The following is a 24,976-nucleotide window of genomic DNA, read 5'->3' as shown; positions in this document are numbered from 1 at the left end:
TTAAGCATATTACCTTGGACACCACCACTGCCAGTGTAAGGCACATTAGGACAGTCAGTTCATAAAGCACAAATGTTGGGAAGACATGTAGACCTGTGATGGGCAAAGGAACAATAAATTGTAATGGCTATTCCTTAAAGCACAGCAGATGCTTTGCAGATACTTTTTCTAAAAATAATTAACATATTACAGTCCTGTTCTGAGTGAGGCTCACTTGCCTCGAAGCTTAAAGCTACGAGACAACACTACACCCCCGGGCCCAGCGGCCTGCCCTGCCACCTGGGCCTTGCGGCCCGCCCTGCCACCTGGGCCCTGCGGCCCGCCCTGCCACCCGGGCCCAGCGGCCCACCCTGCCACCCGGGCCCAGCGGCCCGCCCCACCAAATATCTTTTCTCAAGACCATGACCGAATATTATAATTCACATTATAATTCTTTATCCCCATGTTCATCTCAAGGAAGCAGAGCCGGGATTCTCCGAGCCTCCGCGCCAAAATCGTGCTCGCCCGGGGGTGGAGAATGGGCGTCAGACCTGCAATCAGGTCCAACGCCTTCCCGCGATTCCTCGCGGACTGGAAAATCGCCGCCAGTCGCGCGAGAGCAATCGACACGGCGCTGGTCGGGGGCCACTGAAAGAGGCACCCGCGGCGATTCTCGGCCGGCAGCTGGCCGAGTTCCCGCCGGCGAGGTTCTAACATGGTTCCACCCGGCGGGCACCCGGAGTGGCGGCTGCCGTGACTGCCCTGGTGGGGGGCGGGGGGATCCGTCCCCGGGAAGGTCCTCCAGGATGGCCAGGGTTCCAATCGGGGGCCACCGATCGGCAGGCGCGCGCGACCGGGGGGAGGGGCCTATATTCTCGGGGCCAGCTCGCTGTGTGGGTCCGCCATGCTGCGAGGACCTGCCGCTGCAAGCGGCCGCCGCGCGCATGCGCGGACCTGCAGCCGGAACTGCAGGACCCTGTATCGGCAGCCGGAGCTGCGGGGAGCACTCCGGCGCCCTGCTGGCCCCTTCAGATAAGTGAATCGCTGGGCCAAGGGGCCCGCTGACACCAGCATGAAGCGCTCCCGTGTTTACACCGGCGTCAACACTTGACCGCCGTTTTGGAGAATCCCGTCCCAGGAGTTTAAAACTCTGTCAATCCTTGGACAGAGCCCTTTTGGAGCATTGTGTTCAGAGCCTCTGGATAGGGAAATGTGCATTTTTTCACAACAGCGATGGTCGGGCTCAAGGTAAAATTATGGGAACAGGTCATGTGAATATGAGTTTAACCGGAAGTAAACACGTGGCTAAAAGAGTGGTGCAGGAGAGAGGTGCTCCACTTCATGGGCCATTGGCATCAGTATTGGGACGGGAAAGATCTGTACCATTGGGACAGTCTCCACCTTAACTGATCTCGGAGCAGTGTTCTGGCGGAATGGATAAATGGCGGCAGGATGGCCGGGACTGGGTTATAAAGTTTACAGGAAGGACAAGGAAGATGGCAGAGGGGGTAGAGTTGTCGGACTGATTAGAAATACTATTACCTCCTAGACAGGTCATGCTCCAGAACGGGTAGGCTCCCAGCGATGGAAAGGGAACTGAGGGGGTTCATGGAGCAAATGGGGAGGGGGTAGACCCATGGAAAGCCAGACGGCCGACGGGAAGGGAATATTCGTTCTACTCGCATGTTCATAAAGTATACTCTAGAATCGATTTTTTCATCATAAGCAGGGACTGTGTAGGCGGGGTAAAAAACACGGAGTACTCGGCGATCACCATCTCGGATCATAGAACAAAGAACAAAGAACAAAGAAATGTACAGCACAGGAACAGGCCCTTCGGCCCTCCAAGCACGTGCCGACCATGCTGCCCGACTAAACTACAATCTTCTACACTTCCTGGGTCCGTATCCCTCTATTCCCAACCTATTCATGTATTTGTCAAGATGCCCCTTAAATGTCACTATCGTCCCTGCTTCCACCACCTCCTCCGGTAGCGAGTTCCAGGCACCCACTACCCTCTGCGTAAAAAACTTGCCTCGTACATCTACTCTAAACCTTGCCCCTCTCACCTTAAACCTATGCCCCCTAGTAATTGACCCCTCTACCCTGGGGAAAAGCCTCTGACTATCCACTCTGTCTATGCCCCTCATAATTTTGTAGACCTCTATCAGGTCTCCCCTCAACCTCCTTCGTTCCAGTGAGAACAAACCGAGTTTATTCAACCGCTCCTCATAGCTAATGCCCTCCATACCAGGCAACATTCTGGTAAATCTCTTCTACACCCTCCGAAAGCCTCCACATCCTTCTGGTAGTGTGGTGACCAGAATTGAACACTATACTCCAAGTGTGGCCTAACTAAAGTTCTATACAGCTGCAACATGACTTGCCAATTCTTATACTCAATGCCCCGGCCAATGAAGGCAAGCATGCCGTATGCCTTCTTGACTACCTTCTCCACCTGTGTTGCCCCTTTCAATGACCTGTGGACTGTACACCTAGATCTCTTTGACTTTCAATACTCTTGAGGGTTCTACCATTCACTGTTTATTCCCTACCTGCATTAGACCTTCCAAAATGCATTACCTCACATTGTCCGGATTAAACTCCATCTGCCATCTCTCCGCCCAAGTCTCCAAACAATCTAAATCCTGCTGTATCCTCCGACAGTCCTCATCGCTATCCGCAATTCCACCAACCTTTGTGTCGTCTGCAAACTTACTAATCAGACCAGTTACATTTTCCTCCAAATCATTTATATATACTACAAAGAGCACTGATCCCTGTGGAACACCACTGGTCACAGCCCTCCAATTAGAAAAGCATCCTTCCATTGCTACTCTCTGCCTTCTATGACCTAGCCAGTTCTGTATCCACCTTGCCAGCTCACCCCTGATCCCGTGTGACTTCACCTTTTGTACTAGTCTACCATGAGGGACCTTGTCAAAGGCCTTACTGAAGTCCATATAGACAACATCCACTGCCCTACCTGCATCAATCATCTTAGTGACCTCCTCGAAAAACTCTATCAAGTTAGTGAGACACGACCTCCCCTTCACAAAACCATGCTGCCTCTCACTAATACGTCCATTTGCTTCCAAATGGGAGTAGATCCTGTCTCGAAGAATTGTCTCAAATCATGCCCCACACTGGGTTGACCTGCAAGTCTGCAAAGGGAGCTACCAGCGCCCGCAATGGAGGTTGGACGTAGGATTGCTAGCAGAGGAGGGGTGTGTGCGAGAGACTGCAGAAGTGCATGCAGGACTACCTGCAGATTAATGACACAGAGGAAGTCTCAGCAACGACCCCGTGGGAGGCGCTGAAGGCGGTGGTAAGTGGGGAGCTGATTTAAATTCGGGCCCACAGAGATAGAACGGACAGAGCGGAAATGGACAGACTGGTCAAGGCGATCCACCGGACAGATAGGGAATATGCAGAGGCCCCGAGGGAGGACCTACTTAGAGATAGACGGAGACTGCAGGCCGAGCTGGGAGTGTTGCCCACGAGCAAAGCAGTGGAACAACTCAGGAAGGCAAAGGGTGTGGTCTATGAGCATGGGGAGGAAGCTAGTAGAATGCTTGCGCAGCAACTCAGGAGGAAGGAGGCGGCCAGAGAAATAGGCAGGGTAGTGGACGGTCTGGGGAATAGAGTGGATGACCCGTCAGGACTGAACAGGGTGTTTTGGGAGTTTTACAGCAAGCTCTACACCTCTGAACCCCCTGGGGAGCTGGAGGAGATGAAGTTTCTTAGACGGACTGACCTTCCCAAAAATGGGTAGGGGGTTGGTAGACGGACTGAGGGCCCGATCAGAGCTGAGGAAATACTGGGGGGCTTGAAGGCCATGCAGTCAGATAAATCCCCGGGGCCGGATGGATACCCAGTGGAGTTCTACAAAAAGTTCTCGGAGATAGTGGGGCCGGTGCTGACTAGGGTATTTAACGAGACTCTACCCCCGAAGATGTCACAGGCTACCATTTCGCTGATATTAAAACGGGATAAAGATCCGGAAGTGTGTGGGTCATTGGCTGAGGTCTTGGCGCTTAGAATTGAGGACTGTGTCCCGGAGGTATTCGGGGAAGACCTAACAGGGTTTGTTAAAGGCAGACAGCTGGTAGCCAACTTGAGAAGACTACTCAATGTGATCATAATGCCGCCGGAGGGCAGCGAGGTAGAGGCAGTGGTGGCAATGGATGCCGAGAAGACCTTTGACCAGGTGGAGTGGGACTATTTGTGGGAGGTACTCGGACGGTTTGGGTTCGGGGAGGGCTTTGTTGACTGGGTTAGACTATTGTACCACGCCCCAAAAGCTAGTGCGAGGACGAATAGGACAACATCAGAGTACTTTAGACTACACCGGGGGACCAGACAGGGATGTCCACTCTCCCCGTTGCTGTTTGCACTGGCCAGAGAACCTCTGGCGATTGCCCTGAGAGCTGCGAGGGGGTGGAAGGGAATGATTAGGGGAGGGGTGGAGCACAGGGTATCGCTGTACGCGGACGACCTGCTCCTAGACATATCGGACCCGCTGGCTGGGATGGACATATACTCGGAATATTGAGAGAAGTTGGCAGGTTTTCAGGGTACAAACTGAACATGACTAAGAGTGAGATGTTTGTAGTGTAGGCGAAGGGCCAGGAGAACAGGTTGAAGGGGCTGCCATTTAGGATGGTCGGAGAAAGTATCCGATACTTAGGGATACAGGTGGCGCGAGACTGGGGCAGGCTGCATAAGCTAAATTTGACTAGAGTGGTGGAGCAAATGATGAGCGAGTTTAGGAGATGGGATGCACTCCCGCTATCACTTGCAGGGAGAGTGCAGACGGTAAAGATGACAATCCTCCCAAGATTCCGGTTTATTTTTCAGTGCCCCCCGATTTTCATCCCACGGTCCTTCTTCAAAAGGGTCAACAAGATTATTATGGGCTTTGTCTGGGCGGGGAAGTCCCTGTGGGTGAAGAAAGCGATGCTGGAGAGGAACCGTGGCGAGGGGGAGCTGGCGCTGCCGAACCTCAGCAACTACTAGCAGTGGTTAGCGCTGCTGCCTCACGGCGCTGAGGACCCGGGTTCGATCCCGGCCCCAGGTCACTGTCCAGGTGGAGTTTGCACATTCTCCCCATGTCTGCGTAGGACTCACACCCACAACCCAAAGATGTGCAGGGTAGGTGGATTGGCCACACTAAATTGCCACTTAATTAGAAAAACAAGGATTGGGTACTTTAAATAAGAAGAAATGTTATAGTTTAAGGGAAAGCGGGTGGTGAAGAGCAATGTAGGCCCACTAAAAGCTGAAAATGGAGATATTGTCAGTGATAATGGGAAAATGGCAGACATGTTGAACACTACTTTGCCTCCGTATTTACAGTAGAAAAGGATGACTTGCTGGAAGTCCCGAAAAAATTCATAGTCGATAGAGAACAGGGACTTATTACAATTATCGAAAGTACAGCAACAGTAATTAGGAAATTAATGGAATTAAATGAAGAACAAAGAACAATACAGCATAGGAACAGGCCCTCCGAGCCTGTACCGGTCATGATACCAATCTTTGCCAAAACCCTCGGCACTTCCTTGTGCCGTATCTCTCTATACCCATCCTATCCATGTGTGACAAGGGTGAGAAATCCCCAGGACCTGATGGTTTCCAACCAAGGGTTTTAAAGGAAGTAGGGGAGCACATTGTAGATGCCCTAATTGGAATCTTTCAGAGTTCTCTAGATTCAGGAGTAGTCCCTCTGGATTGGAAAATTGCACGTCACTCCATTTTTTAAGAAGGGTGAAAGGGGGAAACCAGGGAATTACAGCCTAACATCTGTGGTGGGGAAATTGCTGGGATGGGGTAACTAAACGTCTCAAAAACTTCTGGTCGATCAGGGAGATCAGTGGAAGCCACGGAGTTCAGGGCAAATTATTAGCATGGTTAAGAAATTGGTTGAATGGCAGGGGACAGAGTGGGGATAATGGATAATTACAATGATTGGCCGGAGGTGACTAATGGTGTACCACAAGGATCTGTGATGGGGCCTCAATTATTCGTATTATTTATGAATGACTTGGATAATAGCATAGAAAGTCATATATCCAAATTTGTTGATGATACAAAGTAGTGGTGGCATTGTAGACGGTCTAGATGATAGCATATGTTGACAGACAAGGTGAATAGGCAAAATTGTAGGTGAGCATGAGGTATCCATTTTGGGCCAAAAAAGTATAGAACAGAGTGATCTCTAAATGGAAAGAAGTTAGGTACAGTGGATGTCCAAAGAGACTTGGGGGTCAGGTGCATAGATCTTTAAAACGGCAGGAACAAGTGCAGAAAATAATCAAAAAGGCTAATGCAATGCTAGCTTTTATATCTGGACAATTGGAATATAAAGACACAGGGGTTACGCTGCAGCCATACAAAACCCTGGTTAGACCCCACACAAGTTAGGAAGGATATTTTGGCTTTGGGAGGGAATGCAAAGTAAATTTACAAAAATGATGCCTGGACTACAGGGGTTAAGTTACGAGGAGATTTCGTTCAAATTTAGGTGATTAAGGGGATATCTGATCGAAGTATTCAAGATATTAACTGGGAAAGATAGGGTAGATAAAGATAAACTATTTCTCCTGGTTGGAGATTCTAAAACTAAGGGGCATTATTAGGGCCAGGCCATTCAGGAGAGATGTTAGGAAGCAATTCTTCACTCAAAAGGTGGTAGAGGCTTGGAGCACTCTCCCACAAAAGCAGTTGAAGCTAGATCAGTTGTTAATTAAAATCCGAGATAGATTTTTGTTAAGCAAAGATATTGAGGGATATGGCGTTAGGTCACTGATCAGCCATGATCTTATTAAGTGGCGGGACAGGCTCGAGGGGCTGAATGGCTTACTCCTGTTCTTATGCTCCTGTAAATGGTTAAGGAATAGAGTGATCAAAAAAAAAAAATCTCTCCAACCTGGTCAATTACTGACTTATCAGACTCCTCACAACAGCTATGAAATGATGGATAGAATTATCAACAATTCTAAGATAGAACTGCATCAATATTGGTTCACCAATGCTCAATTAATGTCCCAATTAATGATCCACGTTGATCCTGACCTCGCCAGAGGCTTGATTCAGATGTGGTCGCACAGTAGAATGATATAGGGGACGTGGATGTATCTGCCCTCAACATAAAAGGTAACCTCCACAAACAAGCACCTAAATATCGAAGGTCAGTTGGGGTCAAGGGAAAAAGCTTTTAAGTTGGTCAAAACAGACAAGCAGGAGGATGGTCATCAGAGACCAATCTTCACAGCCCCAGGCCAGCCTTGGGTGCAGGGATTTCTCAGGGACGTGTCCTCAACCCGACCATTTTCAGCTGTTTCTTCACTAACCTTCCCTCTGTCATGAGTCGGGATGTTGATTGATGCACATTTCTAATAATGAGGAATTGATGCAGTCTAACAGAACAACATCCAGATTAAGCTGATATTTGCATCAATCTCCAGCAAGACAGCCTCGCCATTTTCCTTTAATCTTCAGTGGCATAAGTCAGCACCAGAAACACTGAGGAACAGTGGCCAGCCCTATCAACAGCATGGTTAGGATAGTAAGATGTACACTGCAAATGCGCTCAACATCTGCAAGGCTCAGATAAGGAGTGTGATGCAATGTCCAACACTTGTCTGAATGGATAAAGCCACAATAGGACTCAAAACATTCAACATCAATCAAGGCAAAAAAAGAAATACATAATTAGTGTCCCTGGATTCACTATTTTGACTCAAAAGTATATCACAATTCTTTCATTTTCAGTATCTTAAAATTCCTCAGCATTATTTATTTGTTCATGGGTGTCACTGGCTGGGCCAGAATTATAATCCCTAATTGTCCTTGAAGTGGTGGTGAGCTGCCTTCTTGAACCACTAAAGTCCATGTGGGGTAGGTACACCCACAGTGCTGTTAGGGGGGGAATTCCACAATTTTGACCCATTGACAGTGAAGGAATGGTGATATATTTCCAAGTCAGGATGTGAGTGACTTCGGGGGAACTTGCAGGTGGTGGGGTTCTTGTCCTTCTGGGTGGCAAAAGTCACGGGTTTGGAAGGTGCTGTCAAAGGAGCAGGGGTTGAAGGATACATCACTGGCATGAGGAGTGCACTGGAGCAGGTCCACAGCCAACTTCTCAGCACAAGGGGTTGATAGAAATCCGACATTTCAAGAACAAAAACTTACTTTGGAGTTAGGCTTTAATTCTGTGACCGAGATTGCACAATGGTGGCCAATGAAGAAAATGTTCATGAAATATTTGTAAAGAAAGAGTAAAAGCACTTTCTGTTGCAGTCAGATTAAGTTTTTGGTGTTGCCTATCAAGTGAGTTTCAATGTTCAACTTACTGAGTGGGAATTAAAAGTTGAATCAGTTAAAGTCACTCTATAGCCAATAAGAAAGTACTAGAGTGCCGTCTTTATTAGATCTAGTTGTTTATGAACATGAAAATGAGGAGGGTAACTCAGCAGGGAAATATGGGACCCGATTTTCCACCTCATTGCACCCAGCGCCGATCTGGGTACAACGGGTGCATTGCTGGAGAAGCCTAAATCGGCTTCGCGCCAGGCGCAAAACCATGCACGAGTCAACCTCACTGGTCGTGATCCATATAATCATATTTAAATGAGCCATTAAGTTCATTTAAATATATGTGATGCCTAGCTGAGGCCGCATTCTCCCAGGGTCCGGGTGTTACCAGCAAGGGCTCACCCAGACGCTGATTAGAACTGGTCTCCACAAGCGGAGACCAGGCATGATGGCCACTTTGGGGGTCTCAGAGGCGATTAGAGCCCCCCAGCTGGTAGGATACAGGGGATGGCAGTACCCTGGCACTCCACCAGGCATTGGACAGTGTCAACCTGGCTGTTAGGGTGTCCAATGCACTATCAGGGTGCCCAGGTACCAGGTTGGCACTGCCAAGGATCAGGGCCTGAGGGGGCCATGTGGTGCCCCGATCTTTGAGGAGCCAGTCTCACTGGCGAGTTCAGCTCTTCACTGCAGAGAAAATTTCTAAGTGAGGGACAGAACAGGGAGAAACTCCCCAAGGCCCAAATAAATGAGCCCAGGTCTGGATCTCACCCAAAACGCCAGCAGGAAACACCCCACAAACTCGCCCAAAATGACACTTGGTCATTTTTTGGGTGAATTGTGCCCATGGTGTGTGCTGGACAATCAAGCTAAATGACATATTGAATGATAAGACATAGGAGCAGAAGGCCATTCGGCCCATCGAGTCCACTCCACCATTCAATCATGGCTGATTACAACTCCATTTACCCGCTATAAGACCATAAGACATAGGCATGAATGTGGAGTATGTAATATTAAAGCACAGAAGTTTTAGGTTTAAGGCATAGGTTAAGTTAAGAGGGGAAAGAATTAATGGGAACCTGAAGAGCAATTTTTTTTTTTTTTACACAGAGGGTGGTACATATGTGGAATGAGCTGCTGGAGGGAGTGGTTGAGGCAGGGGCAATGACAATATTTTAAAGGCGTTTGGATGGTCAGATACATGGATAGGAAAGATTCAGAGAGATATGGGCCAAATTCAGGCAAATGGGGTTAGCTTAGATAGGCTTTTTGGTTGGCATGGACCAGTTTGAGCCAAAGGGCCTGTCTGCGTACCGCTGAATCTATGATTCTATGCAGAAGTCCGCATATTAGCCAGAGAGGAATAAAGATTGAAAAGAATGATGGGAGAGATATCTCAGAATTTGTTAAGATTTGGTTAACTTAACCTGGAGTTCAAACTGTATTTATTGTTAATCTATATATATATTTAAATTTCTATAAGTGTCAGTAAATGTTTATTATCTCTACCTTAATACCTTCAGGGATAACTTCCAAACCCATTAGTGAAAACATCCATTCCCTCACACCTTAAAAAGCTTTTAATTACCAATAGAAGCAAAGAAAATGATAGCCAGAAAATCTCGAATAGGTTCCATGCACAACATGATTTCTTCTGTAGCAGAGTGACCTTGTGATGAAATTAATGCCCCAGCCAAGAAACAACCCAGCTCCATGGAGACATCCAGCATCTCAGTGGCCTAGGGGAAAAAAAATCAAAACTAAAATGAAAAACGATGAACTCTGATCAGGTCTGCTACATGTACAGTGAAGAGCAATGCTACAATCACTAATTTTTTTTTTTTTTTTAAATAATTTTTATTCAAGGTTTTCATAAAATATCAATAACAAAATGAGAAAGAAAAAAGAACCCAACAGGGGTAAGTACAAAACACACTCTAAAAAAGCAAACCCCCAAACCCCTCCCCCCCCTGTACATAAATAATAAATTAACATTAACACCCCGATTTAACACAACAGGTGTATACACCCCCTCAGACCCTCCAGTGTAAATAACATAAACAAAAATAAAGTTAACCCCCCCCCCCCACCCCACTGCTGTTGCCATTGACCAATGTCTATCGTTCTGCCAGAAAGTCTAAGAACGGTTGCCACCGTCTAAAGAACCCTTGTACCGACCCTCTCAATGCGAATTTCACCCTCTCCAATTTAATGAACCCTGCCATATCGCTGATCCAGGATTCCATGCTTGGGGGCCTCGCATCTTTCCACTGAAGGAGAATCCTTCGCCGGGCTACCAGGGACGCAAAGGCCAGAATTCCGGCCTCTTTCGCCTCCTGCACTCCCGGCTCCTCTGCCACCCTAAATATTGCGAGCCCCCAGCCCGGTCTGACCCTGGATCCTACCACCCTCGACACCGTCCTCGCTACTCCCTTCCAAAATTCCTCCAGCGCTGGGCATGCCCAGAACATATGGGTGTAATTTGCTGGGCTCCCTGAGCACCTAACACACCTGTCCTCACCCCCAAAGAACCGGCTCATCCTTGTCCCGGTCATGTGTGCCCTGTGCAGCACCTTAAACTGTATGAGGCTGAGCCTCGCGCACGAAGAGGAAGAATTCACCCTCCCTGGGGCATCTGCCCACGTCCCCTCTTCGATCTCCTCTCCCAACTCCTCCTCCCACTTACATTTCAACTCCACCACCGAGGCCTCCGCCTCCTCCTGCATCACCTGGTAAGTTTCCGAGATCTTCCCCACTCCCACCCACCCCACCCCCCCCCCCGAGAGCACCCTGTCCTGTACGGTGTGTGGCAGTAGCCGCGGGAATTCCACCACCTGCCGTCTGGCAAACGCCCTTACCTGTAAGTACCTGAAGGTGTTCCCCGGGGGGAGCCCGTACTTCTCCAGCTCACCCAAGCTCGCGAACTTCCCGTCCACAAACAGGTCCCCCAACTTTCGTATCCCTGCCCTGTGCCACCCCAAAAACGCTCCACCTGTTCTTCCTGGGGCAAACCGGTGGTTCCCCCGTAATGGGGTCCACGCCTAGGCCCCAACTTCCCCCCTATGCCGCCTCCACTGCCCCCAAAATTTGAGGGCCACCACCACCACCGGGCTCGTGGTATACCTCCTTGGAGGGAGCCACAGCGGCGCCGTTGCCAGCGCCCCCAGACTCGTACCCACACAGGACGCCGTCTCCAGCCTCTTCCATGCAGCCCCCTCCCCCTCCAGCACCCACTTGCGCACCATCATCGCATTGGCGGCCCAGTAGTACCCACAGAGGTTGGGCAGCGCCAGCCCCCCCCTATCTCTACTCCGCTCCAGGAGCACCCTTCTCACCCTCAGAGTCCCTCGAGCCCACACAAACCCCATTATACTCCTGTTAACCTACCTGAAAAAAGCCTTCGGGATAAACACGGGGAGGCACTGGAACAGGAACAAAAACCTTGGGAGCACCGTCATTTTGATTGACTGCACCCTACCCACCAAGGACAGCGGCAACGCGTCCCACCTCTTGAACTCCTCCTCCATTTGCTCCACCACCAGTTAAGCCTATGCAGGGCCCCCCAGGCTCCTGGCCACCTGGACCCCCAAATATCTGAAGCTCCTCTCCGCCCCTTTTAGTGGGAGCTCGCCAATCCCTCTCCTGGTCCCCTAGCTGAACTACGAACAGCTCGCTCTTCCCCATATTGAGCTTGTACCCCGAAAAGTCCCCGAATTCCCTAAGGATCCTCATTACCTCTAGCATTCCTCCCACCGGGTCCGCCACATACAGCAGCAGGTCGTCCGCATAAAGCGACACCCTATGCTCCTCCCCACCCCGCACCAACCCCCTCCAGTTCCTCGACTCTCAGTGCCATAGCCAGGGGTTCAATCGCCAGTGCGAAGAGCAGGGGGGACAGGGGACACCCGTCTCGTCCCTCGGTGCAACCGAAAGTACTCGGACCTCCTCCTATTTGTGACCACACTCACCATCGGGACCTCATACAACAGCCTAACCCACCTGACAAACCCCTCCCCAAACCCGAACCTCTTCAGCACCTCCCACAGGTACACCCACTCGACCCTATCGAAGGCTTTCTCAGCGTCCATCGCCACCACTATCTCCGCCTCCGCCTCCCCCTCCCTCGTCGGCATCATGATAACGTTCAAAAGCCTCCTGTCTCCCCTTCACAAACCCCGTCTGGTCTTCATGGATGATCTGCGGCACACAGTCCTCAATCCTCGTGGCTAAGACCTTCGCCAGCACCTTGGCATCTACATTTCGCAAGGAAATCGGTCTGTAAGACCCACATTGCAGGGGATCCTTGTCCCGCTTCAGGATCAAGGAGACCAGTGCCCGGGACATCGTCGGGGGTAAAGCCCCCCCCCTTCCCTTGCCTCATTAAAGGTCTTAACTAACAGCGGGCCCAACAGGTCCATTTTTTATAGAATTCGACCGGGAAACCATCCGGCCCCGGTGTCTTCCCCACCTGCATGCTTCCTATCCCTTTGATCAGCTCCTCCAGCCGAATCGGGGCCCCCAGTCCCGCCACCAGACCCTCTTCCACCTTTGGAAACCACAATTGGTCCAGGAAACGGCCCATCCCTCCCTCCTCCCGTGGGGGCTCAGATCGGTACAATTCCTCGTAGAAGTCCCTGAAGACACCATTGATGCCAACCCCACTCCGCACCACGCTCCCTCCCCTGTCCTTAACTCCCCCGATCTCCCTAGCTGCGTCCCGCTTCCGAAGCTGATGCGCCAGCATCCGGCTTGCCTTTTCCCCATACTCAGACCGCCCCCTGGGCCTCCCTCCACTGCACCTCCGCCTTCCTGGTGGTCACCAGGTCGAATTCGGCCTGGGGGCTGCGCCTCTCCCTCAACAATCCTTTCTCAGGCTCTTCCGCATACCTCCTGTCTACCCGCTCCCTCTCCCCCCGCTCCTTGTGGGCCCTAATGGAGATCAGCTCTCCCCTCACCACCGCCTTCAGTGCCTCCCATACCATCCCCACTCGCACCTCCCCGTTGTCGTTGGTCTCCAAGTACCTCTCTATACTTCCTCTGACCCGCTCGCTCACCTCCTCGTCCGCCAACAGCCCCACCTCCAAGCGCCACAGCGGGCGCTGGTCCCTCTCCTTCCCCATCTCCAAGTCAACCCAATGCGGGGCGTGGTCCGAAATGGCTATTGCCGAATACTCGGTATCCTCTACTCTCGCTATCAGCGCCCTACTCAAAATGAAAAAGTCGATTCGAGAATAAGCCTTATGGACATGTGAGAAGAATGAAAATTCCCTAGCCCCCGGCCTTGCAAATCTCCAAGGGTCCACCCCTCCCATTTGGTCCATAAATCCCCTCAACACTCTAGCCGCCGCCGGCTTCCTACCCATGTTAAAGTCTCCCCCCATTATCAGGCCCCCCACTTCCAAGTCTGGGATCCGACCCAACATACGCCGCATAAAACCCGCATTGTCCCAGGTCGGAGCATACACATTGACCAGTACCACCCTCTCTCCCTGCAACTTACCACTTACCATTATGTACCTACCGCCATTATCTGCCACAATGCTCGACGCCTCGAATGACACCTTCTTTCCCACCAAGATCGCCACCCCTCGATTTTTGGTATCTAGCCCCGAGTGAAACACCTGCCCTACCCACCCTTTCCTCAGTCTTACCTGGACTGCCACCTTCAGGTGTGTCTCCTGGACATAATCACATCCGCCTTAAGCCCCTTCAGGTGCGCGAACACGCGGGCCGCTTAACCGGCCCATTCAGTCCCCTTACATTCCAGGTTATCAGCCGGATCAGGGGGCTACCCGCCCCCCTCCCCCGCCGACTAGCCATGACCCACTCCTCGGCCAGCCACGCGCCCGCACCCCACACCCGGCCCGTTCCCCACAGCGGCATACCCCCGTCTCGACCCCCCCCACTCGCTCCAGCTCCTCCTTGACCTCAGCAGCAGCAACTCGATTTCCCCCCCACCCACCCCCCCACCGGCTAGGACCCATCCTAGCTGGTTTACTCCCCCCATTGCACTTCCGCAAGTCAGCTGACTCCTCCTGACCCCGGCCACTCCCGCCTCCCCTTCGACTCCTCCCATTGTGTGGAACACCCTCCTCTCCCGCTCCCCATCGACAGGCTCTCCCCCCTCCCCCCCATTCTAAGCACGGGAAACAATCCTCACTTTCCCGCCCCGGCCCCGCCCCAGTCTTCGGCACGGGAAAAAATCCCGCGCTCTCCACCTACCAGGCCCCGCCACAAACCAAAACGGTGCCCAACCCGCACATCCACCCTCCCCAACCCGAAAGAGAAAAACAGAGAGAAAAAGAAACCCAAAACAATGCAAAGGCCCCCCGCCCCGCGAACCAAAAAGAGGCATAACATATCCACCGCAGTCCACCCCGACCCTCAGTCTGTGTCCAGCTTCTCGGCCTGAACAAAGGCCCACGCCTCCTCCAGAGACTCAAAGTAATGGTGCCGGTCCTTGTAGGTAACCCAGTCGCGCCGGCTGCAACATGCCAAACTTCACCCCCTTCCTGTGCAGCACCGCCTTCGCTCGATTGTACCCGGCCCTCCTCTTCGCCACCTCCGCACTCCAGTCCTGATATATCCGAACGTCCGCGTTCTCCCACCTGCTGCTCCTCTCCTTGGCCCACCTGAGCACACACTCCCGATCGACAAACCGATGGAACCGCACCAGCACCGCCCGCGGAGGCTCGTTAGCCTTGGGCCTTCTCGCCAACACTATGGGGCCCCTTCCAGCTCCAGGGGCCCCTGGAAGGACCCCGCTCCCATCAGCGAGTTCAACATGGTGACCACATAGGCCCCCACGTCCGGCCCCTCCGGGAGGCCCAGAAACCGCAGATTCTTCCGCCTTGACCGATTCTCCATCTCCTCGAACCGCTCCTGCCATTTCTTGTGGAGCGCCTCGTGCGCCTCCACCTTTACCGCCAGGCCTAAGATCTCGTCCTAATTGTCAGAGATCTTTTGTCGAGCCTCTCGGATCGCCACCCCCTGGGCCGTCTGTGTCTCCAGCAGCTTATCAACAGAAGCCTTCATAGCAGGTCCGTTTTAATCTCTCTGAGGCAGCGTTGGATACCCTCCTGTTGCTCCTCCGCCCACTGCCTCCACGCTGCCTGGTCTCCGCCCGCCGCCATTTTGTCCTTCTTCCCTCCCTTCTTCTGTTCCACCACCACCTTTTTTGTCACCCCGCTCCTAGTTAAAGCCATATACTGGCTTTTATTAACTCCTTCCCACACCGGGAAACGTCAAAAAAGTGCCCTTGGGGGCCCTGAAAAGAGCCCAAAAGAGCCTCAATTTTTGCGGGAGCCGCCGAATGTGCGACTTAGCTCCGCATAGCTGCAACCGGAAGTCTCGAGAAGGAATCTTTTTGGCAGCGTTCGCTTCACCAATCTGCCCCAAAAAGTCTGAGAAAACTCCTGAAAAAGGTCTTGAGAGTAAGTTCCAGACGGGAGCTGCCGAATGTGCGACCTACCCCTCCATGGCCACCACCGGAATCCTCGTCCCCGCTTCTTCAATGGCCTTGGTAGATCTCTTCACAGTTGTTCCCTCTGCTGCTAGAATTTACCTTTATTAGAGGCCCTCAAGTCAGGTTGCAGCTTTAAGCTTGCCCTGCCCCCGCCTGCATGCTGGAAGAGGCTCCTCTCTCCCCTGCAGTTACAGACAAATCTTTTACTGTTTCTGCCGGGTCTGGTAACCAAAAGACATAACATTCCTGGGGGACACTGTCAGGGGAATGTTACAGTCTTCTTCCCACACCGGGAAATGTCAAACAAATGCCGTGGGGGCCCTGTAAAAGAGCCCAAAAGTCCATTCCAAGCAGGAGCTACCGAATATGCGACCTCTGCATAGCCGCACCCGGAAGTTCCTGCTACAATCACTAACGATGAACCTAAAGAACAGCACCGGTATTGCTGCATTGAAGTAAAGCAGTAATCACGATCGCTGAACATTCCTCAAAAAACATCACCAGTATTGTCACATACAAAGCAACAAGAACAAGCAACCCTCACTCAATGTATTTATTCCCCAACATTTGTGTTGATGCCAAATTAATTCTTCCCCATCATTGCTATTAAAGTTAATACTATTTTTTTTCCTATTATCGGTCAAACATATAACTCAATGCAGTTACACATAAGACCATAAGACATAGGAGTGAAAGTAAGGCCATTCGGCCCATCGAGTCTACTCCACCATTCAATCATGGCTGATTTCAACTCCATTTACCCGCTCTCTCTCCATAGCCCTTAATTCCTCGAGAAATCAAGAATTTATCAACTTCTGTCTTAAAGACACTCAACATCCCGGCCTCCACCGCCCTCTGTGGCAATGAATTCCACAGACCCACCACTCTCTGGCTGAAGAAATTTCTCCTCATCTCTGTTCTAAAGTGACTCCCTTTTATTCTAAGGCTGTGCCCCCGGGTCCTAGTCTCCCCTGTTAATGGAAACAACTTCCCTACATCCACCCTATCTAAGCCATTCATTATCTTGTAAGTTTCTATTAGATCTCCCCTCAACCTCCTAAACTCCAATGAATATAATCCCAGGATCCTCAGACGTTCATCGTATGTTAGGCCTACCATTCCTGGGATCATCCGTGTGAATCTCCGCTGGACCTGCTCCAGTGCCAACATGACCATTAATATGTAGCTTATGGCTCAATTCTTGACATACGGAGAACATCTTCCTGTCATTCGCGAGAATTAGTTTTTTGGTGTATCTTAATGATTATGAAATAACTTTAAGTTGATCAAATATATCAATCAGGGGCAGCACGTTGGCACAGTGGTTATCACAGCTGCCTCACACCGCCGAGGACCGAGATTCGGTCCCGGCCCCAGGTCACTGTCCACTTGGAGTTTGCACATTCTCCATGTCTGCGTGGGTCTCACCCCCACAATCCAAAAAGATGTGCAGGGTAGGTGGATCAGCCACGCTAAATTGTCCCCTTAATTGGAAAATAAATTGGGTACGCTAAATTTATAGAAAAAAAATCAGAACACTACATATAGTTTAATAAGCATACCAGTAATATCTAGTTTTAATAAATGTACTTCCACCCCCTATGTACTGATATCTCCACTCAACTAAAATACAACAATGTAAATTATTCAATCTGACCAAAATCATCAAATCCACACTTTAATTTTCGTTCATGGGATGTGGGCGTCGCCATCTCGGCCAGTATTTATTGTCTATCCTTAATTCCATTTCAGGTGGTGGCAGTGAACCACATTCTTAAACCGCTGCAATCCATTTAGTGTAGGTACACCCAGAGCTGTTAGGGAGGGAGTTCCAGGATTTTTGACACAGTGACACTGGAGGAATGGTGATATAGTTCCAAGTCAGGATGCTGAGTGACTTGGAAGGGAACTTCCAGGTGGTGGTGTTTCCATGTGTCTGCTGCCCTTGTCCTTCGAGAAGGTAGAGGTAGTGGTTTGGAAGGTGATGCCAAAGGAGTCTTGGTGAGTTCCCAGTGCATCTTGTAGATAGCACACACTGCTGTCTCTGTTCATTGGTGATGGAGGGAGTGACTGTTTATGAAAGGGGTACAATTCAAGTGGGCTGCTTTCTCCTGGACGGTGTCAAGCTACATCAGTGTTGCAAGATTTTGAATTAGCAACAATGAACAGTAATATATTTCCAAGTCAGGATGGAATGAAACTTAGGGTTTATTACAAAATTCCAAACAGGATAAGTCGTGTTCTGCTGGGTGTCTTTGTACACATATCACAAAAGGTTAGCACGTAGGTGTGATAAGTATTGAGGAAGGCAAATGGAATGTTAGCTTTACTGCAAGGGGGAAGTCTTGTTACAACTGTACAGGGCATTGGTGAGGGCACAGAGTAGTGTGTAAAATTTTGGTCTCCTACTTTAGGGAATGACATACACTCCAACCTTTCCTATCCAGAGCTCCAAAATCAGGAAACACCAGTTGTTCAGAAAATTTTCAGCAGTGTCCACAACTCTCAAAAGTTTCCACTCGCAGCACTGCGACCCATAGTTCAACTGTGACTATGTTTTCCTACGCTATAGTTAGGTTCCAATGGTAAGCAACTAAAGGACATTTATCTGCCTACCTTTACAAGATTCCACCAGGATAGCAAGATTAAACTTTCCATGCAGCGTCTGTTAATTCTTTTTATTTTAATGGTCCACTTGTGGAGATCTAACTGGGATAGTCACAATTAGGAAACGGTCTCCTTAGATTCAAGAATTCTAGACTTTAGCTGAGTTCAATGAAAGAGGTGCAGCATCTCAGTCATAACTGATTTCTGCCTAGTTAACTATTCAGTATTTGACAAGTCCTCCATTTATCCTTCCAATCCCATGGTCCAAAACTGGGACATTTTGGAAATGAACCCAATGAATTCATTCAATTTTCTAAAAGAAAAGTGATTGAATGCTAGAAGAAGATGAGGAGAGACTATGAAGTGGGGCTAGTTTTAGAGTGTTCCAGAAAAGAGTTCCCAAAGCAAGATGTCTAAATCGCCCGGTGCTAAAACCTCAATGGTTCTTTGGCTATTAAGGATTGCACAGATCCAGAAGCAAGGGGAAATGCAGTCTCCCCTCCAGAGTGCTTCATTTTATATCGCTCCAAAGTCAAGTCTGCCTGATCCCAGCCTCCAAAGTCAGGCCACCCTGATATTAGATACTTCGATGATCACTCGCTAACGAGTACGAATGTCCACCTCAGAAACTCCGGGTTACTGGTCATGGGTTCAGTGAGTTCTTACATGGTTGATGGACCCAATCCTCGAGATGCATCTCTGATTGCAGACTTGGAAGGTGTTTCTGGGAGGTGGGATCGGTCCTTGGACTCTAGACCACTGGTATTCCTTTCACAGGCTCCTTTTCCGGTCCTCCTCTTGTCGTTGGGGTGCCACGAAGAATTGTGTCCCTTCAATCAGGTGGTTCCTCCAAGTAGGTCTCTTCTGAACACGGGTCACCTAGGCGTTGATGTCTATGTTGCACTTCATTCGGGGTGTCTTTGAAGCACTTCCTTTGTCCTTCTCTAGTTCGGGATCCTTCCTTGAACTGAACAAAGAAGATTTGCTTTGGCAGTCGGTACTCCAACATCCTAAGCACATGGCTGGTGGGCAGAATTGGTTTCGGATGATCATAATAATTTTTATTGTCACAAGTAGGCTTACATTAACACTGCAATGAAGTTACTGTGAAAAGCCCCTAGTTGCCACATTCCAGTACCTGTTTGGGTACACAGGTCCGAATGTCCAAATTACCTAACACGCGTGTCTTTCAGGACTTGGGGGAGGAAACCGGAGCACCCGGAGGAAACCTACGCAGGCACAGGGAGAATCTGCAGACTCTGCATAGACAGTGACCCAAACCGGAAATCAAACCTGGGACCCTGGAGCTGTGAAGCAACAGTGCTAACCACTGTGCTACCATGCTGCCCATATCATGGCCTCGATGCTGGTGCTCTTGGCCTGCTCGGACCTACCATGTGGGCCTGTAAAATGTAAATGTTGCCACAGTCCCAGGGGACCATAGGCTGCTCTCCCCATTGAGAGCTGTCTGGTGGTGATTTAACCTGAGTGTCACCGCACCTCAGACGAGGGGCAAGGTTGAGAAGGCAGGGACTTCATGGATAATTTCAGCCATTACGGGAGTTGAACCTGCGCTGTTGGTGTCGCTCCGCATTACGAACCAGTCATCCAGCCAACTGAGCTAACCAACCTCTCATGGACCTGGGCACCACTCCCACAAATTACTTCTTGCCTTTATCATTGCTCATCACAACCCAAACTGCTTCTATCCTGGTTTCCAGAACTCGGGTCATCACTATCTAATGTTCCAATACCATCTTATTCACATCAGCAAGTTTTAGTGCTGACACAAACCTGCAGACAACGTTTTTCAATTGCAGAAAAACAGGAGACTTTTTTTTTCCTCAATCATACACACAGCAAAAATTTCTACCATGCAAATCAACAAATTTCACCAGGCACATTGTTTAGCATATTCTACATTCAACCTGGGTGAGGGGAACAAGCAGGAGGTAAAGGTCTCCATTCTTAATTAAAACCTTTTTCTAGTGTGTTATTCAACATTCCACACAGACCTCTTCTATGATGCACATCAAGTCGGTGTCATCCCACCCCCGGGCTGTGTTTTCTCACAAGTCCAGATCGCTATGCATCACCCACATACCCTTAACATCCACCTCCATAGTAAAACTTTTCTGGAAAAGGCTAATTCACTGTCAATTTTCTAAGTTTAATTTTGATTGAATTCTTTGAGGAGGTTACTCGGTGTGCAGATGAAGGTAGAGCAGTTGATGTCGTATATATGGATTTTAGTAAGGCGTTTTATAAGGTTCCCCATGGTCGGCTCATGAAGAAAGTAAGGAGGTGTGGGATAGAGGGAAATTTGGCCAATTGGATAAGTAACTGGCTATCACATAGAAGACAGAGGGTGGTGGTGGATGGAAAATGTTCAGGCTGGAGACCAGTTACCAGCGGTGTACCACAGGGATCAGTGCTGGGTCCTCTGCTATTTGTGATTTTTATCAATGACTTGGAGGGGGCTGAAGGGTGGGTCAGTAAATTTGCTAATGACACCAAGATTGGTGGAGTAGTGGATGAGGCGGAGGGCTGTTGTAGGCTGCAAAGAGACATTGATAGGATGCAGAGCTGGGCCGAAAAATGGCAGATGGAGTTTAACCCTGATAAGTGCGAGGTGATTCATTTTGGTAGGAAAAATTTGAATGCGGATTACAGGGTCAACAGCAGGCTTCTGAGGAATGTGGAGGAAGAGAGAGATCTTGGGGTTCATGTCCATAGATCTCTGAAGGTTGCCACTCAAGTGGACAGAGCCATGAAGAAGGCCTATAGTGTGTTAGCGTTTATTAACAGGGGGCTTGAGTTTAAGAGCCGTGGGGTTATGCTGCAACTGTACATGACCCTGGTGAGACCACATTTGGAGTATTGTGTGCAGTTCTGGTCACCTCACTATAGGAAGGATGTGGAAGCATTGGAAAGGGTGCAAAGGAGATTTACCAGGATGATGCCTGGTTTGGAGGATAGGTCTTATGAGGAAAGGTTGAGGGAGCTACGGCTTTTCTCTTTGGAGCGGAGGAGGATGGAGGCGACTTAATAGAGGTTTATAAGATGATGAGGGGGATAGATAGAGTGGGTGTTCAGAGACTATTTCCTCGGGTGTATGTAGCTGTTACAAGGGAGCATAACTGTAAGGTTCAGGGTGGGAGATATAGGAGGGATGTCCGAGGTAGGTTCTTTACTCAGAGTGATTAGGGTGTGGAATGGACTGCCTGCTGTGATAGTGGAGTCGGACACTTTAGGAACTTTCAAGCAGTTATTGGCTAGGCCCATGGAGCACACTAGAATAACAGGGAGTGGGACAGCTTGATCTTGGTTTTGAACAAGGCTCGGCACAACATCGAGGGCTGAAGGGCCTGTTCTGTGCTGTACTGTTCTATGTTCTAATTGAAGCACAGCTGATGGTTCATTTTTTAAGCACAAATGTTTTTCCCAAGATTGCCAGAGTGAAATATATTAGAGGTCATAACAGGTGCACCACCAGCTACAAGATTACAGAAAATACTCTGTTATTTTCCTGAATGACTGTCATATGTTAGGCATTTTACACATTTAATCCAGGAGAGATTTCATTTTTTCTGGAATATTGGTGATGCTGGCAAGACTATATTATCATTCTCCACCCTAATATGTCCTGATCTAGTGGCGGTGGACGCCTCTCCTTAAATCACTGCGGTGATGATGCTTGGGCAAAGGTGTCAGTTAAGGATTTCCAGGATTTGATCCAACAATAATGGAACAGCAATAGATATGTACGTCAGGACTGTGTGCCACGAGGGGAACTTGGAATTGATGGTGACATCTGGTGATAGACGCCATGAAGCAGAGGCAGCCACATTGCGGCAGCAGTGGTTATCAAGTCCAATGATGGGAGCACCGATCAAGTGAACTGCTTTGTCCTAGATGGTGAGAATCCCCTCACAATCCTAACTTGGGCCTTGCCAATGTTGGTGAGACTCAAGGGCCAGAAAATGAGCCACGCATTGTGGTATGCTGCCTCTGTTCTTTTCTTGCAGCTTTAGTGATGACAAGGCAACACCAAAACATCTGGCCATTGTTATCATTTGAATTGTTGATAAGAAACTTGGCAATGGTGTTCCTACTGAAGATCACAAGGAAGTACTAGGGCATTTCTTTTTCTCATTATGCTATCTGCCATTTGTGGTGTAAAATGTTACCTGCCGCTCATCAGTCCAAGCTGGATGTTATATAGGCACACTGTAGGATGTCAAAGAACAAAGGACAGTACAGCACTGGAACAGGCCCTTCGGCTCTCCAAGCCTGCACCGATCACGTGTCCTATCTAGACCAACTGCCTGTATTCTTCTATACCCAGTCTATTCATGTGTCTATCTAGATAAGCCTTAAATGTCATGGGTTTTCTTAATGTCGGAGAAGAGATGGTTGGAACGTGCACTCTAAAATCATCTCTAAAAAGTCAATCAATGAAGGAGGGAAGATAATAAGGAGGTGATGGCATAGTGGTATTGTCACTGGACACAGTAATCCAGAGACTCTGGGGTAATGCTCAGGGACCCGCGTTCAAATCCCACCAAGGTAAATAGTGAAATTTGAATTCAATGAAATGTCTGGAATTAAAAGTCTAATGATGACCACAAAACCATTGTTGACAGTCGTTAAAAAAAAAAATCACTGATGGTCTTGAGGAAGGAAAATATGGTCTGGTAATGCGGTTGACTCTAAATTACGCCCAGATACGGCCCAGCAAGCCACTCAGGGCAATTATGGATGACAATAAATGCTGGCCCAGCCGGCAACACCACATCCCATGAATGAATTACTTTTTTTAAAATTTGTTCATGGGACGTGGGCATCGCAGGCTGTACCAACATTTATTGCCCATTCCTAATTAAGAGTTAACCACATTGCTGTGGGTCTGAAGTCACATGTAGGACAGACCAGGCAAGGATGGCAGATTTCCTTCCCTAAAGGACATTAGTGAACCAGATGGATTATTATTATTTTTTTAAAAATTATTTTTATTCAAATTTGTCAAAAAAACAATTTTTGCATAACCGTAGGCAACAATTAACAGAAGAGGGAAAAAAAAGTTAACCGTATGTACAAAGAAAGGAACAATACAACGTAACGATTACCCCCTCCCCTCCCTCCCTCCCCCCAGGATGCTGCTGCTGACCTTTACTGCTCTCCTAGAAAGTCGAGGAATGGCTGCCACCGCCGAGAGAACCCCGCCATGGACCCTCTCAAGGCAAACTTTATTTTCTCGAGGCTGAGAAACCCAGCCATGTCACTAACCCAGGTCTCTACACTCGGGGGCTTGGGTCCCTCCACATTAAAAGGATCTGTCTCCGGGCTACCAGGGAGGCAAAGGCCAATACGTTGGCCTCTTTCGCTTCCTGAACTCCCGGATCGTCTGACACACCAAAGATCGCTATCTCTGGACTCGGCACCACCCGCGTGCCTAAGATCTTGGACATTGCCACAGCAAATCCCTGCCAGAATCCCTTAAGAGCCGGGCATGCCCAGAACATATGGACATGATCTGCAGGGCTTCCCGCACACCTCGCACATTTATCCTCAACCCCAAAGAGCTTGCTCATCCTGGTTGCCGTCATGTGTGCCCGGTGGGCCACCTTCAACTGGATTAAGCTAAGCCTGGCACATGGGTAGCAGCGGAAATGATACCACCTGCTTTTTCAGAAAGGCGCGTACCTGAAGGTATCTGAAAGCATTTCCAGGGGGCAAACTGAATTTCTCCTCCAGCGTTTTCAAGCTGGGAAAGGTCCCGTCTATGAACAGGTCTCCCATCCTTTTCATGCCTGCCCTATGCCAGCTTTGAAACCGTCCGTCTATCCTGCCCGGGACAAATTTGTGATTGTTGCGTATCGGGGTCCAGACTGAGGCGCCCTCCAGCCCCCTGTGCCTTCTCCACTGACTCCCAGATCTTTAATGCCGCCACCACCACCGGACTAGAGGAGTAGCGGGCCGGCGAGAACGGCAGAGGTGCCGTTGCAAGTGCCCCTAGGCTGGTACCTTTACATGAGGCCAACTCTAACCGCTCCCACGTCGACCCCGCCCCCAATACCTCTAATCATGGCTATGTTAGCCGCCCAATAGTAGCTGCCCTCCGGGTGGGAAGGGGCTGGTTTAGCACACTGGGCTAAATCGCTGGCTTTTAAAGCAGACCAATGCAGGCCAGCAGCACGGTTCAATTCCGGTACCAGCCTCCCCGGACAGGTGCTGGAATGTGGCGACTAGGGGCTTTTCCCAGTAACTTCATTGAAGCCTACTCGTGACAATAAGCGATTTTCATTTCATTTTTTCATTTTCATCCCCCCCACTGCGCTCCAGGTACAGTCTCTTTACTCACGGAGTCTTATTTGCCCATATGAATCCAGAGATGATCTTGTTCATCCGCTTAAAGGAGGACTTAGGGATGAAGATGGGAAGTTACTGGAAGACTAACAGAAATCTTTGGAGGACCGTCATCTTAACAGTCTGCACCCTCCCCGCTAGAGATAGCGGGAGCATGCCCCACCTTTTGAAGTCCCCCTCCATCTGCTCTACCAGCCGAGATAATTAAGCTTGTGGAGGGCATCCCACTTTCGA

The 24,976-nt window shown here is 49.5% G+C and overlaps 1 protein-coding gene across 2 annotated transcripts in view; it reads right to left on the bottom strand.

Annotated features, from left to right (window-relative positions):
- tmco3 (transmembrane and coiled-coil domains 3) overlaps window positions 1-24,976 on the bottom strand; it is an 83,360-nt gene that overhangs the window by 7,851 nt on the left and 50,533 nt on the right. Inside the window, exons 10-11 of one of the 2 annotated variants that reach the window (XM_072514397.1) lie at window positions 9,890-10,040; window positions 14-93 (exon numbers count right to left, since the gene is read on the bottom strand). In XM_072514397.1, the coding sequence (XP_072370498.1) occupies window positions 14-93; window positions 9,890-10,040 (231 nt within the window). The remainder of the gene's footprint in view (window positions 1-13; window positions 94-9,889; window positions 10,041-24,976) is intronic. The other variant, XR_011948733.1, reaches the window with a different exon arrangement.

The sequence above is a fragment of the Scyliorhinus torazame genome, chromosome 8, assembly GCF_047496885.1.
Source record: "Scyliorhinus torazame isolate Kashiwa2021f chromosome 8, sScyTor2.1, whole genome shotgun sequence".
NCBI classification, from domain to species: Eukaryota; Metazoa; Chordata; class Chondrichthyes; order Carcharhiniformes; family Scyliorhinidae; genus Scyliorhinus; species Scyliorhinus torazame.
Note: the sequence above shows the minus strand (reverse complement) of the source record. Positions and strands in the feature narration are given on the sequence as shown.